The sequence below is a fragment of the Cynoglossus semilaevis genome, chromosome 18 (genome assembly GCF_000523025.1).
Source record: "Cynoglossus semilaevis isolate Cse_v1.0 chromosome 18, Cse_v1.0, whole genome shotgun sequence".
NCBI classification, from domain to species: domain Eukaryota; kingdom Metazoa; phylum Chordata; class Actinopteri; order Pleuronectiformes; family Cynoglossidae; genus Cynoglossus; species Cynoglossus semilaevis.
Genome location: NC_024324.1, coordinates 3132740 through 3145930, shown reverse-complemented (window position 1 = coordinate 3145930; position 13191 = coordinate 3132740). Strand labels below are relative to the sequence as shown.

The following is a 13191-nucleotide window of genomic DNA, read 5'->3' as shown; positions in this document are numbered from 1 at the left end:
TTCGGTCGTGCTGAACTGAGCCGTGTTCATCACTAGAGCTGTACGTCACCAACATGTTACAACAAAACTGTAATGAAGTCAAATTTGGTGAGAAATCTGGTGAAGTGTTCTGGTCAAAAAATTTAAAAAAAGTTTTTTTCTTTTTTAGAAATTAACATCATCTTCATCTTCACCTTCATTTTTTTCGAATTTGGTGAAAAATCTGGTGTGAAAAAGTGTTCTCGTCAAAAAATTAAAAAAAAGTTTTTTCTTTTTTAGAAATTAAGATCATCTTCATCTTCACCTTCATTTTTTATTGATTATTTTTTCTCTGTTTAATTTTAACTGGAGTATTCAAACATTATGACTATTTACAGAGGTATAAGAAAATACATCAATACACTGCTATATCTCAATATTTCTCTCACGATACCGTATTGGTGTTCTACAGCACTGCATCAATTATTTATTAATTACAAATGTAGATCCATCTGATCCAGTTTTAGTAACCTGATGATAGAAGCATCGACATATGTTTATTATGTTTTAAATTTTTTTTTAAAAATATTGTCATGATTATAGTATCGCAGTATATCACACAATATCGTGCCGTGATATGTATTATATCACCAGGTTCTTGTCAATACACACCCATAACTATTTATGTATCTGTTAAACATTTCAAGCACAGAACAGAAGAGAATAAACAGACAAAAGCGATAACTTCTTTTTCTTCTTTTTTTTTTTATATATTTTTGGACGAGGGTGAAATCGCTGCTTATTCTGGCATTAATACCAAGGCAGTCCTAAAAAAGGAGCTGCTTACTTTGGGAGAACAAACACAGACTGACAGCTACATAAATTGCCTCATTTAATATGGACATAATGGAGGAAAAAAAGGAGAAAAATCCCTCCCGTGTTTTCCTTTCTCCCAAATCCTTCTGAACAGCAAATGAAGGGCTGCCAGCAGCAGCCTTCAGGAGCACACTGCTTTCACAACAATTAATCTCAGCATCAATTAAACAAAAGCCAGCGTCCAAATCCAGCTATAGCCAGCATTCCAGGGAGTCCAATCAATCTGGCCAGAAGTGAGCCGGAGAGAACGTGTGTGTGAGTGAGAAAACGTAGGGGGCACGGGTGCACTGGTGGACACACACACACACACACACAGGTGTGTGATGAGAAGAGCTTGCATGCCAGTGCAACATGTTCATGTCAGACGAGTGTGTGCGTTTAATCCTGAGTTGCATGAACAGCAAGAGCATTTGAATGTGTGTCACTGATGTAGGGCTTGTGTTGTGCCCAATATGCTTCTTCACTCTGTGTGTGTGTGTGTGTGTGTGTCACTCAGCCTGGATAATAAAGCCCACCTCCTTGGGAAAAGAGAGCCCGTGGCTCTGAAGCCATTATGTTCCTTTCCACTCTACAATCTCAGAACTGATTAGGATCACTTCATTCCGGCTGCTTCACCTGAGAGTGCGCACACGCACCAGAACACACACACACACACACACACCAGTGGCTCCGTGTTGATCAACATTCAGAAACTTTTCATGGGTTTGAAACAATGAACGCAGGAGCACGAAGCATTTATCTGAGGCAATCAGTCCCACCGCTGCTGCTGCTGCTGCTGCTGAACACTGCTGCTGCTGCTGAACACTGCTCCACTCTGCCACACACTCCAGTGCAGATGCTCAGGGACAATTAAACAAGCCAGCAGCCCAGATCCCAATCCCACATCAGCATTAAATCTTGATAAAACACTCAGTGAATCATGCATTTGCCATACGCCCCCCCCCCACCGCCCCGCGGCCTCCTCCCCAGAGCCACCCCCCCCCGGCAGACGCCGGCTCTAACAACCAGGGACAAAGACTGGACCCTGCACACTGGGACTGTCTGCTGGAGACAGGAGACAGGAGACATGGAGAGAGAGTGGATCAGAGCCACGGCTGAGTGTCAGAGAAACACAGGAAACCAGGAGGAAACACAGTATTTCACAATTCAAAAAAAGAAAAGAATCTGAGATTTTCTTCCCTCTGGTGAAGAGCAGTGATAAAAAAGTGACGTTTCTGTGTCAGAGTTGGAGGAGACAGTGTCAGCATGTGGCACTGGAACAGAAGATTCTGTCTGTTTTTAACTATTAAACTGACAGAGGGGCTCATACAGCACAGACATGGGGGGGCATTAATATTGATATAAATATAAACAGCCCCGTGTTTTATTTCTAAATATCAGCTTTGACTTCCTGACGCAGGGACGCGTCTCTCCACAGGGAGAACAACCAGAACCAAAACCATCATTTCCAGGATAATAAAAACTGCACACATTTAAATCTGGTTAAACTGATGAACCTGCTTCACACAACCGGACAGGAGCAACTATTTCTCCCATGTGTTCTCTGCCCACTGCTGCTGCACGGAGCCGTTTGGAGACACGGGCATTCACAGCCAGAAAAAGCGCACGTTTTCTCTATGTAGGTTTTTTTTAAAAAAATGCGTTACTATTATTATTATTATTATTTGAAATACTCGTACCTTCTTCTGTCTGAGACTGTTCCACTCGGGTCAGCAATAATATCCAAAGCAACGAAAGCAGCAGCGTTTTACGGAGATCCATGTTTGTCTGGACAGTTCCGCGGGGCTCTGGTCATCGCTCTTCCAGCCTGCGCGCAAAAACGCAGCGGAGACAGAGACAGAGACAGGAGGGAGAGAGGGAGAGAGAGAGAGGAGGAGAGAGATAGTGAGAGAAAGACGCACTTCTGTGTGATAGAGTATGGAGCTGACGAGCGTCTGTCTGGGCAACTAGTGCCTGATCCGAGAAGCCACACGGTCTACTTCATATCTCGGGGGAGGGTTTAACGGCGGAGATTGACACGCGGAGCGCGCAATGGAGTAGGAGTGGAGTAGGAACTGGTGGAGGAGCTGGAGGAGGAGGAGGCAGGATCTGAGAGTGGACCTATCAAAGAGCTGCGACCTGCAGGCTCTCCGGCAGCAGCCAGGTATGTTTCCACCCGCGGATAAAGACGCCGTGAAAACCGGCAGCTGAGCGGAGTGTCCTGCTGCAGCCAGGACCAGGACCAGGACCGGGACCGAGGACCAGGACCAGGACCGAGGACCAGGACCAGGACCGAGGACCAGGACCAGGACCGAGGACCAGGACCAGGACCGAGGACCAGGACCAGGACCGAGGACCAGGACCAGGACCGAGGACCAGGACCAGGACCGAGGACCAGGACCAGGACCGAGGACCAGGACCAGGACCGAGGACCAGGACCAGGACCGAGGACCAGGACCAGGACCGAGGACCAGGACCAGGACCGAGGACAGGCTCTGGGACAGAGGTGTCCACATTAGGGACAGTCCTACAGTAATACCACATTGTCCTAAAATGTCCCAAATTAGGTCCATGAAGGAAGGAGTGACGTGATCTTCTTCTCCTTCCTGTTCCTCTTCTTTGTCTTTATAAGACAATGACCATAGAGTGGATGGTGGGCCTTATATATAAATTAAAAATTAAATCACAATTTAAAAGTCTCTGACTGGGTCACACAGTGGATAGATGGTAAATGTAGTGACAACTTGTCACCACTAGGTAACTGACCTGCCTACCTTCCTGTTCTTCATCAAGCAGTGACTACAATTAGCCAATAACAATGTCCGATCTTCCTTTGTCACCCTCCAGAAATCTTCCCCAAATATCCAAATCTCACAGTTGCAAACAATCAACATGCAGCAACACATGCCTCCTGAAATTGACCAATGATCAGTCGTGTAACGGAAATCACTGTGTCTCTGGGGACTATTGATCCTTCTCCACTTAAAGACAGGAAACATGTTCATTGTGTTTTTGAACAAAACAAACAAACATCAATCCTTATCGGTCGGGTCGCGTCATGTTCCTTTTTCTTGGTACAGAAACAGAAACAAGTGAAACTACGTTAAATGTACTTCAAGGGTTTTGCAAATTTGCATCCACTACTACTACTCTTTCAAAGTATCCATTTTGGGGTTGAATTGCACATTAAAAACGCACAGTAAAACCTCGGTGTTTTTCTTAATTTTTTTTCTTACACTTTAAGCTCCACTCACCTCCAGCCACTACATCACCACATGTATGATATTTTTCATCAGGTTCTGAGCAGATTATGGCTCTCGACCTCATGGGGATAAAAAATAGTCCAATCATTACACGACCCGTCCCTTTAATCAACGTCTGTTGTCCTTAAAAATATCCTTTAATTAATTAGTGGGTACAGTTTATTAATTTCACTTAATTTCCTATTATGTTACCATCAAATATATATATATATATATATTCCACTCTAATCAAAGTTCTTTTTATATATATATTTATAATAAATATATTTTAGCTTCAGTTCTAAGACTGATGTTTTATTTCAGAAAGGCTGTTTGATTTTAAAAAGTCAACGAAGTGAAGTCAAATGTCTCCAGCTTCCATAACATTTTTTCCAGGTTTTATTATGTTATCTCTGTCAAGGTCTAAGATGGGGAAAAAATGTCTTTGTCTTCTCTGTCCGGTATTTCCCTGTTTTCTTTTTTTTAATGTGCCTTATGACATATTTTCCATCAAAACACACTCCACAAAATAGAACGACGTCTAAAGTTCCACAGAAGGATCTGGATGTTCTCCAGATGTTGAAGCTGCTCCACCTCAGTCACTGACTGGAGTGGGAACATCCAGTGTTATGTAGATACACAACATGTCCACACTGTAATCAAAAGGCCGGCCTCATCATCACAGACGCCGACCCTCTCACACATGAACCCACACTGATGCACAGATTGCGGTTCGTCAGCTTGACTGATCCTCCCAGGAGGGGGAGGAGGGGTGATGGTGGTGGTGGTGGGAGCTGCAGTGGTGGGAGCTGATGAACATGATCATCTATCCTCCTCCTCCTCCTGCTCTGTGGTCATTACTCACTGAGGACATAGGCCAACAGCTCTGCTCTCTCCATCACTCTGTGTCTCTACTCTCATCGTCCGTGACGTACGTCCAAACACAACGGACTGAGTTTCATTCCCTCAAATGAAATGATGTGGCGTTTCGGCGCGATGCCGTCACAACAATGTCACCTCCAGCTCCAATTTTTCAAAAGACCATTACTTAATTCTCAACCTCCATCGTACATCAAACATCCATCATCATTGCTTAGTCCATCACAATCCATCTGAGTCCGGCAAAAATGTCCAAAATCTATTTTTGAAGGCTCTCCATCATTCAGGTCAATTCCATCATGGGAAGTTGAGAGGAAGCCAAACCAGTTTACTACCTCTAAAAGGCTTAGGATTCCCGGAAATAATTGGATCGGTTGGTTGATCCCCCCACCCTGCAATAACCCATGAATAAACAAAAAAAAAGATTTCTGAAAAACAGATTTAAAGCAGAAGTGTGGAGATCATTTGAAGTGCGGTAGATCACAGTTGTTACTCACTCCACAGGGTGAGACACAGAGGAAAACACTGGTTAGGAAGGTCGAGTAAAAGGCAAGAAAAATCTGGGGGGCCTGGGACTTACGGATGTTCAGTTCCTACATTTGGAAAGTTCGACCAAGTTCCCAGAGAGGCAGAAATTTCATCCTGTTGGATTTAACCTGAGGTCAAAATCCTCCAATTTTTAACAGACGATGGTTCAACCGTCACAGGAGGAAACACTAACATCACCAACACCAAATACACAGACAAACAACCATTCTATTATTTTACTACCAAGTAAAACAGTGGTCATCAACTGGTGGCCCACAGCCCGTATCCTGCCCACCAAACAGTCCAATCTGGCCCCCCTTTGAGCAACTGTTACTCTTACTGATTTTGAGAGGCTCAGGTAACAGCTGCTGTAACACAATGTTGCATATCATTTGTAATATTATTTTGAGCACGCCCAGAGACAGTGTATAATCTATTAGTAGGTACAGGGGGAACTTTTTTTGTAAAACTGCACTCAATTCACCTTAGACTAAATTAACAAACAACTGGGACAATTATGGACAACGTGGCCTGTTTTTGATCAAATGTTATTTTACTTTTGTGTCTGTTGAGTAAGCACCAAAAATTCCCTCGCTCCCCGGGGGCTAGTGAAAGCGCCCATTGGTCCCCAGGGACCGGCTAAATGCAGAGGACCCATTTTGTTGAGTGTGTAAATGTGTCTGTACTTGTACAATGACCAGTGGAACCGATTCTTTTCCCCCCTTTTCTCTTTCTGACGGCACTCTGTGACCTTGGACAGCAGCACAACAAGAACTGGCAGGAAGTACTTTGTGATTGGCATCCACACAACAACAATGATTTGAGTGGTGGATGGTGGGCTTCTGAGCCCCCTTGAGACAGACCAAGTCCAATTTTGTGAAGCCTTGATGGTCAGATTGACCTTGGCTCTGATTTAACAACCTGCAGAGACCCACCTGGAAGACCACAACTAATACTACCTCCAAGGTGTTTCAGATGTTTATTTTTGCAAATAAAAGCCTCTCACAGATTTACCGCTGCTCCATTTCAGACGATGTTAAGACGTACGCAAAACGGGGCGACTAAACGGTAAGAAAAATCCCTGACAGCACGTCGCTCAGATTTGTCCTCTCATTATCGCCACATCAGAGGAAGGAGAGAATGATGACGAGGAGGAAAAGGAGGAGGAGAAGTGAGGAGAGCAGAGCCACTTGACCTTTTCTGGTCCCTGGCTGTTTTCCCAATCAACCAAGCAGAACGAAGAGGAGAACAAAAAGATAATGGGAGAAAAGAAGTGTGTGTGTGTGTGTGTTGTTTAAGTGGGGGGCGTGACTGGGAACACGTCCACGCTCACAGAACGGTCATATTTGAAAATAACAAATTTTCCTCCACTATTTATATGGTATTTTTTATCCAAATTTACAAAGAACACCAGTTTTGGTATATTTTCCTCATCCCATTCTGTTTCCTCTGCCTCTGTACCTGAATGCACAACTTCAGCCTTTATGTAGATTTCACTTAAGCTGTTGTCAGGAGGCCGGCCATCCTCCCCCCTCTCCCTCACTTCTTCCCCACTTCCTAACATCTCCTCCTCCCTCCTTCTTCAGCTGTATAATGTCAGTCTAATCCAATGACACACTTTGGGACTTGAGCGCAGTATATACATGTAGGAACAGCTAAAAGAACAGTGGGGGGTGGGGGTGAGGGGGGGTGTAGAGGGAGTAGACTACATGTCCCAGGTGTATTGTACCACAGTTGTGTTATTCCCAAGATTGCACTTTGTGATGCTGGAGAGTGGAAAGGTGTTAATGTGTCTTTGAAAGTGATATGCTAGCAAAATAGCCACAGTGAAAGCTAATGTTAATCCACATATAGCTTAGCAAAAACTAATCTAAATAAACTGACGTTCATCTAGGCGAACAATTAGCAATTAATTATACAGACAGTAAACAGCTTAAGGTTAGCTCAATATGCTGCAAAAAACTCAATAATAGATCCATAGAAGCTAAAAGATTCCATGGCACCAAACCCAAAAAATAGCTAAAAGCTAGCCAAATACTTCACAACATAGTCAAATCCAGGTAAAAAACTAATAGTTAGTCAAACTGCAAAGTGAAGTATGGCGCAAAACTAGCTAAATGTTTGTCTAGAGGTTAAATAAACGTTTTCCACTAAAACACAAAGGCTTAAAAAAAATGAACCAAAAGTCTTTCATTTATTTTCCATCAACAAAAACCCACGGTCAATCAACTAGTCAAGTATATAATCACAGATCGTTTTCTACTCAAATAGTAGTTAATTGTGAAAACACACACACACACACACAGCGCAGTCACAGCTAGAGCAGCATGTGGTTTACAACAACAGGTGACCCTGTTTTGGTTAGACTGGTGTGTCTAAACTAAAAAATGAAATTGGAAAAAAATAATCCCATTTTCATTAATGAGCTCATTTGTGACCGAGCTTCAAGAACACCAACAAAATCTAATGAGATTAAATCACAGACCCGCTCCACCAATATATCAACTCGGACTCTTTTAATCAACTCCATTGTTTTCTCTGTTGCCGCCTGTTAGTGATTTGTTATCAAGATGACAGTCCAAACGATTCGCCTTTTTATTGTAATATAATAACATTTATGTGGACAAAGGCAATAAATCTCCATTTAAACTATTAGGAACATCATATTGAACAGTTTGTGAACGTAATGGTGACTTTAGCAAAATGCTGTGATGTAGCAATTTTTTTTTTTTAAGTCACGTCAACGTGGGCGGGGGGGCAGGATGGGGGGTGAGGTGGGGGAGGAGGTCGCAAGATCGTCCGGGGGAATGATGGGGAAACGCAGCCCATGGGAGAAGGACTGTCATTGGCTAATGAGTCCTTGTGTTGCAATTAGTTCCACATTGTAAGAGCCAGTGGTGCCTTCAAGGTCATCTGAAGAGTGTTGGGACTCATGAGGAAAAAAGCGCTCTCATTGGTGGGAAGGTGATTTTTTTTTTTTTTTGCTGCAGTAAATGAATAGGTGTGCCATATAAAATAAATTCTGCCTCATGAAAGGAATTTAATAATATTCAAGTGACACTTTCCTGGTTTTTTATCAGACAAAAATTACATAATAACCTTTAAGGATTTCATTTATTTAAGTGATTGGGGATGTGACCTTTGTCTGAGCATCCTTTTGAAGGAAAGGTCGCCATTTAAACTATGTGAACCAAATGAAAGTGAATTACTTGTCATTGTGATACTGGACACAACCAAATGTGACCTCTACATTTTCACCCATCAGTGACAACTTGGCAGCTGATGGAATCGAACCTGCAAACATGCAAACATCCGGACCCGAGTGCGTTCCTTTAACCACCAAGCCACCACTGCCCTTGAGACTGAACGATTAGTATTCACTAAAACACCAGAGAGTTTCAGTTCTTCCTGAGAGAACTTTGCTTTTTAAAAAAATGTGTCAGGGTCAGAAATAGAAAACCAAGAGAAGAGGCCTAAAGAAAACTGGGTTTTTTTTTCTGGTTTAAACTCAACAGACGTCAGAGGGGAAACGTCCGTTTAGGTCACCGCTACCTCTGCGTGGCTCTGAACATTGTAGAGTTTAAGATTTGCTCCTACCTGCCCTTGTGCTTTCGAGCAATGTTTCCCGATCCTCCCTCTTGAAGCTGCTGTTGATGCTCCATTTTTTCGTGCCTGAATATAAGAAAACCAAACGATCCTCAATGTTAAGCAGACTCTGAGTCTTTCTTCAATTCCTGTCAGTACATCAGTGTTCACATAAACAGTCCCGGGTTTACGTTAAGAAATTGTGAGTTAATAAAACGATTTTTCTAACATTAATGTTAATGTTTTTCTAATGTTAGTTTAGGTGTTGTTGACCTAAAAAAGAAAACTTTGGTAACTAGTTGATATCCAGTGTGTATTTTTACATCGGGTGTCCTTCCTGTTTTAACCCTCCCTGGTATGTCTGGGTTTGGGACCAAGTGTGGCTGGGGAATAAGGACCAACCTGGGAGTAGGGTGTCTGGCCTGAGGAGAAATCCACGCACAACTGGCTTCATCCTGAACCATCTGGCAGAAAGAGGAACCACCTGTCCGACAAGTAACCACGGACCCTGGCTCCTGCTAAAAAACAAAAAGGACCATTAAAGTGAAAGTTAACTTAACTTATAAAGGTTACCACACATGAAAAAAATACAATCAATTTAAAAAGCCACACACTTAAGAATCTGATAAACGTGCCATAAATACTCATTTGAGGGCAGAGTAAGGTTGAAAGACGCCGAGGTTAAAGGGCAAAAACATGGGGTGAAATTGGTTTGTTGCCAAAACTGAAATGCTGCAAAAAAAAGTGTAAAAATCCTCCAGGTTTCAAAGGAGTGAGAGAAAGATGGATGCTGATGTAGGGATGGAGGCTCACACTGATGCAGGGCCTCAAACCAGCTGTCAAGTAGCCATGTGGCAGTCTGCAGATAAGGCCCACGAGGAGCACATGATCTACTGCTCGCAGACCACATTTCGGGATGTGACACCTGTCTGGAAGGTGATGCCGGGGGAAGTTACTCTGCAGGAACTGAATCTAATATCTAAATTATTCCACTGGGATGTTATCAGGACTTCAGAAAAATCCAGATTGAAATGTAGCGTCAGTAGTGTCTTTATCCGGTTGATATTTAAATTTGTATCTGTGTTTGGTTTCAGGGTTCAAGATTTTTTTTCTAGATGGGGAAGGTGATGGGAAGATTAGGGAACGCCACTGTTTCCAATTTCTCCAGCCGCCATCGGACAGAGTAAAGTGGACAACTGTGTCTTTTTAGTCTCCTGGTTTTCACCTCTATTTCACTCCTGTCCCTCCTCTTCCTCTCCATGCCTTTAACTAATTTTGTCTTTTTCATCTTGTCTTTTCCAACCTTTATTATTTTCCTTTCTGTTCGACTCACAGCCTCGGACACATAATAATAATATCCCTGTTCCTGCCTTTTACAAGGGCAAAATCCGTTTAGCGATTCTAAAAGTCGCCAATAAAAGCTGTGCCTGACGAGAGTCCTGCTGTGGGACAAGACACAACTGATATTTATTGGTATTATTCAGAGCCAGAACTCACCAGGATTGTTCCAAGAGAGGGTTTTTTTTTTTTTTGGTCCGACAGCGCGACACAACATTGGAGCGATGCTATTAGACATGTGGGTTTTAGTATTCCAGTCCACACCCAGGCCACACTTCCACCATTCCCAAGTATGTTTTTTTGATTTGTGGAAAATGGAGGTTCAATTTACTACCATCATTAAAAATGGATGAGCCTAAAATTATTTAGGGAAGGTTCATCTTTGGTGCAGCGACCAAGGACGGAACCAATCAACACAGGCTAAAGCCAAACATGCAAAAATAAATAAATAAATAAATATAATAATAACAACACTTCTCCTGCTGGGATAATGAAGCTCAGCATGTACTGGAGCCAAGGCTTTCAATTTTAGTCTTAATAACCAGAGTGATCCAAGCAGCCATTAGTACCAGTAATACTGCCACAATGAGAACAATGTTGTAAATGTATGTAAAATACATATATGTAATATACGTATAAATATATAAATACATATATATATTAACATATATACATACAAATATGTAATATAAAAAAATGGTCTTGTTTGTTAAGAATAAGTTTGCAATTTCATATCCTGTAAATGAACAAACTTTTGTCGTAGTACTTCTACTTTACTTTCCTCCCATGAACTTAAAACTGTAAATATTTTATTTCCATCAACTTCAATAATAATTTTTATTTTCTACAATGATCGAATAAAAGACAGCACTATGTTGTTCTTAACAATAAACAAAGTTGTAAGTGTAAGTTCAATATTACCAAAAAAAAAAAGTTAAGTTAACGACAACAATCTTACTATGACTAGGAGCAGGAAAAGAAAAACTTCACCTTCATTTGTAACTTCATTCTTCTAAGCTGACAAGCTTTTTTTATTTCAAGTTTATTCCTCGTGATCTTATGACTTTTTGTAATCATTCTATTCGTGTCATTACGGTTCTAATTCATTAGACACATTTCACAGTGATGAACATTTTTGTTTTTCCTCCTTGAGGACTACATTTACAAGGAAAAAAAAAGAGAAGATAGAGTGGGGCAGGGTGGGGCAGGTAGAGAGAGGAAAAATATCAATTCAGGGGGTATATGAGAGGAAACAAGAGAGAAGAAAGAGAGAGAAAACGGCGAGGACGGAGAGTGAAAAATGTGTTGGTTTGTCAGCATGGGCTGGAACGTCTCAGGAGACACCAAAGGGAATTCATCACCAGAGACAAATTATATTGCAGTAGTATCCTTCTTGTGTGTGTGTACGAGTGTGTGTATGTGTGTGTGTTGGTTGGAAATAAGCTACAATTACAAGTAACATGTACTCTTCAGGTGTTACATTTTTAAAAAACCAAATTCTAGCCTGTTAACAATAAACACATGAGGAATCGCTGGCTAACAAGCCCTGGTGGAAGTTTCCTGCATCCTTAGCATTGTTAGTCTATGCTAAGAGTGAAAAGTATAATTATCACCCCCCTTTGTTTGCAGTAGGATTCTCAAAGTGGCGTAGTTATTAGAATTATCTTTCATTATCTTCTAGCTAACTGCTTCCAGACTCTGAGGTAGCAGCTACTCTCAATTCTCAAATAAACTGAACTTATTACTTATACAATAATAAGAAAAATAGCTCCAAAATATAGAATACAGAAATAAGTCTAGCATAAAGCAGAATGTTAAAGGTGAATAAAAGTATTGCAAATTAAGTACAGCTAGCAGCTGGCCACAAGAAAAGAAAAAAAAAACTGCCAGAAAACTTTACCAAAACTGTTTTTTAAATCCAACTAGTATTTGAAATATGCAGTATTTAAATCACATCTCTTGTCTCAACACTTGATATCTTATCTTCCTGCGTTTTAATCTGCATTACATTTGCAGATACAGTGTGTAATTAGAACAGCGGCAACAGCAATTGTTTTAAATTGACAGCCCATCACGGCTTTGAGGCCCAGGGTTAAACGAAACGAAAATGTACGGGGGGAGAAAAAAATAAATGGTGACGGCACGTGTGGTGCAGTGTGTAATCACACAGCCACCTAATACAGAACACAGGCTGTGTTAAATTAGATTACAGCTCCCCGAATCAAAGGTACTTTAATAATATCTCCACTGTTGCAATTAGGACGCACAACTTTCTGCTCGGGTGTAATCAGAAAGACATGCAAGAAATTGACTCTTCACCCTCCCACTGCTCCCGGTAATGAGCATTAGTAGGGAAAAAATAATGCTAACATTCAGCACAATGATCTGCTTAATGTCAGGGGAAAAGATGGGAAGCTAATTTAGGGAAACAAGCATAAAGAGGGAGATGTCTTTATCAGAGGAGATCTTAATTATAACATGCTGCTCCTGCACGAGGAGCCACACGCTACTGAGAAAATACATGCTGTATATATGCAGGTGTAATGATGGCCACACTGCCAAACTCCCGAGGCATTATGGGTCTTTCTGACCAGGGTCACTGTTTCATCACCCCCTGTCTATTTGTTGGTGCAGGATGATGAAGACCTCAAATTGCGACAAGATTGGGACTTAGAAAAATAACAAATATGAATAAAATGGTTGGAGGCGAGCCCGAGAGGTCGACCTGCATTACCAACCAATCTCATATCAATACGCCGGCACAGACTGAGTTCCACTGAGACTCAAAGCATTTACTGCCATTAAC

The 13191-nt window shown here is 41.8% G+C and overlaps 1 protein-coding gene across 1 annotated transcript in view; it reads right to left on the bottom strand.

The window, feature by feature from the left end:
• Positions 1–10872, bottom strand: part of epha10 (EPH receptor A10) — a 137552-nt gene extending 126680 nt beyond the window's left edge. Inside the window, exons 1-2 of the mRNA XM_025065256.1 lie at positions 9450–10872; positions 9060–9134 (exon numbers count right to left, since the gene is read on the bottom strand). Of these exons, the coding sequence (XP_024921024.1) occupies positions 9060–9134; positions 9450–9501 (127 nt within the window). The 5' untranslated portion in view covers positions 9502–10872. The remainder of the gene's footprint in view (positions 1–9059; positions 9135–9449) is intronic.
• Positions 10873–13191: the final 2319 nt, after the last annotated feature.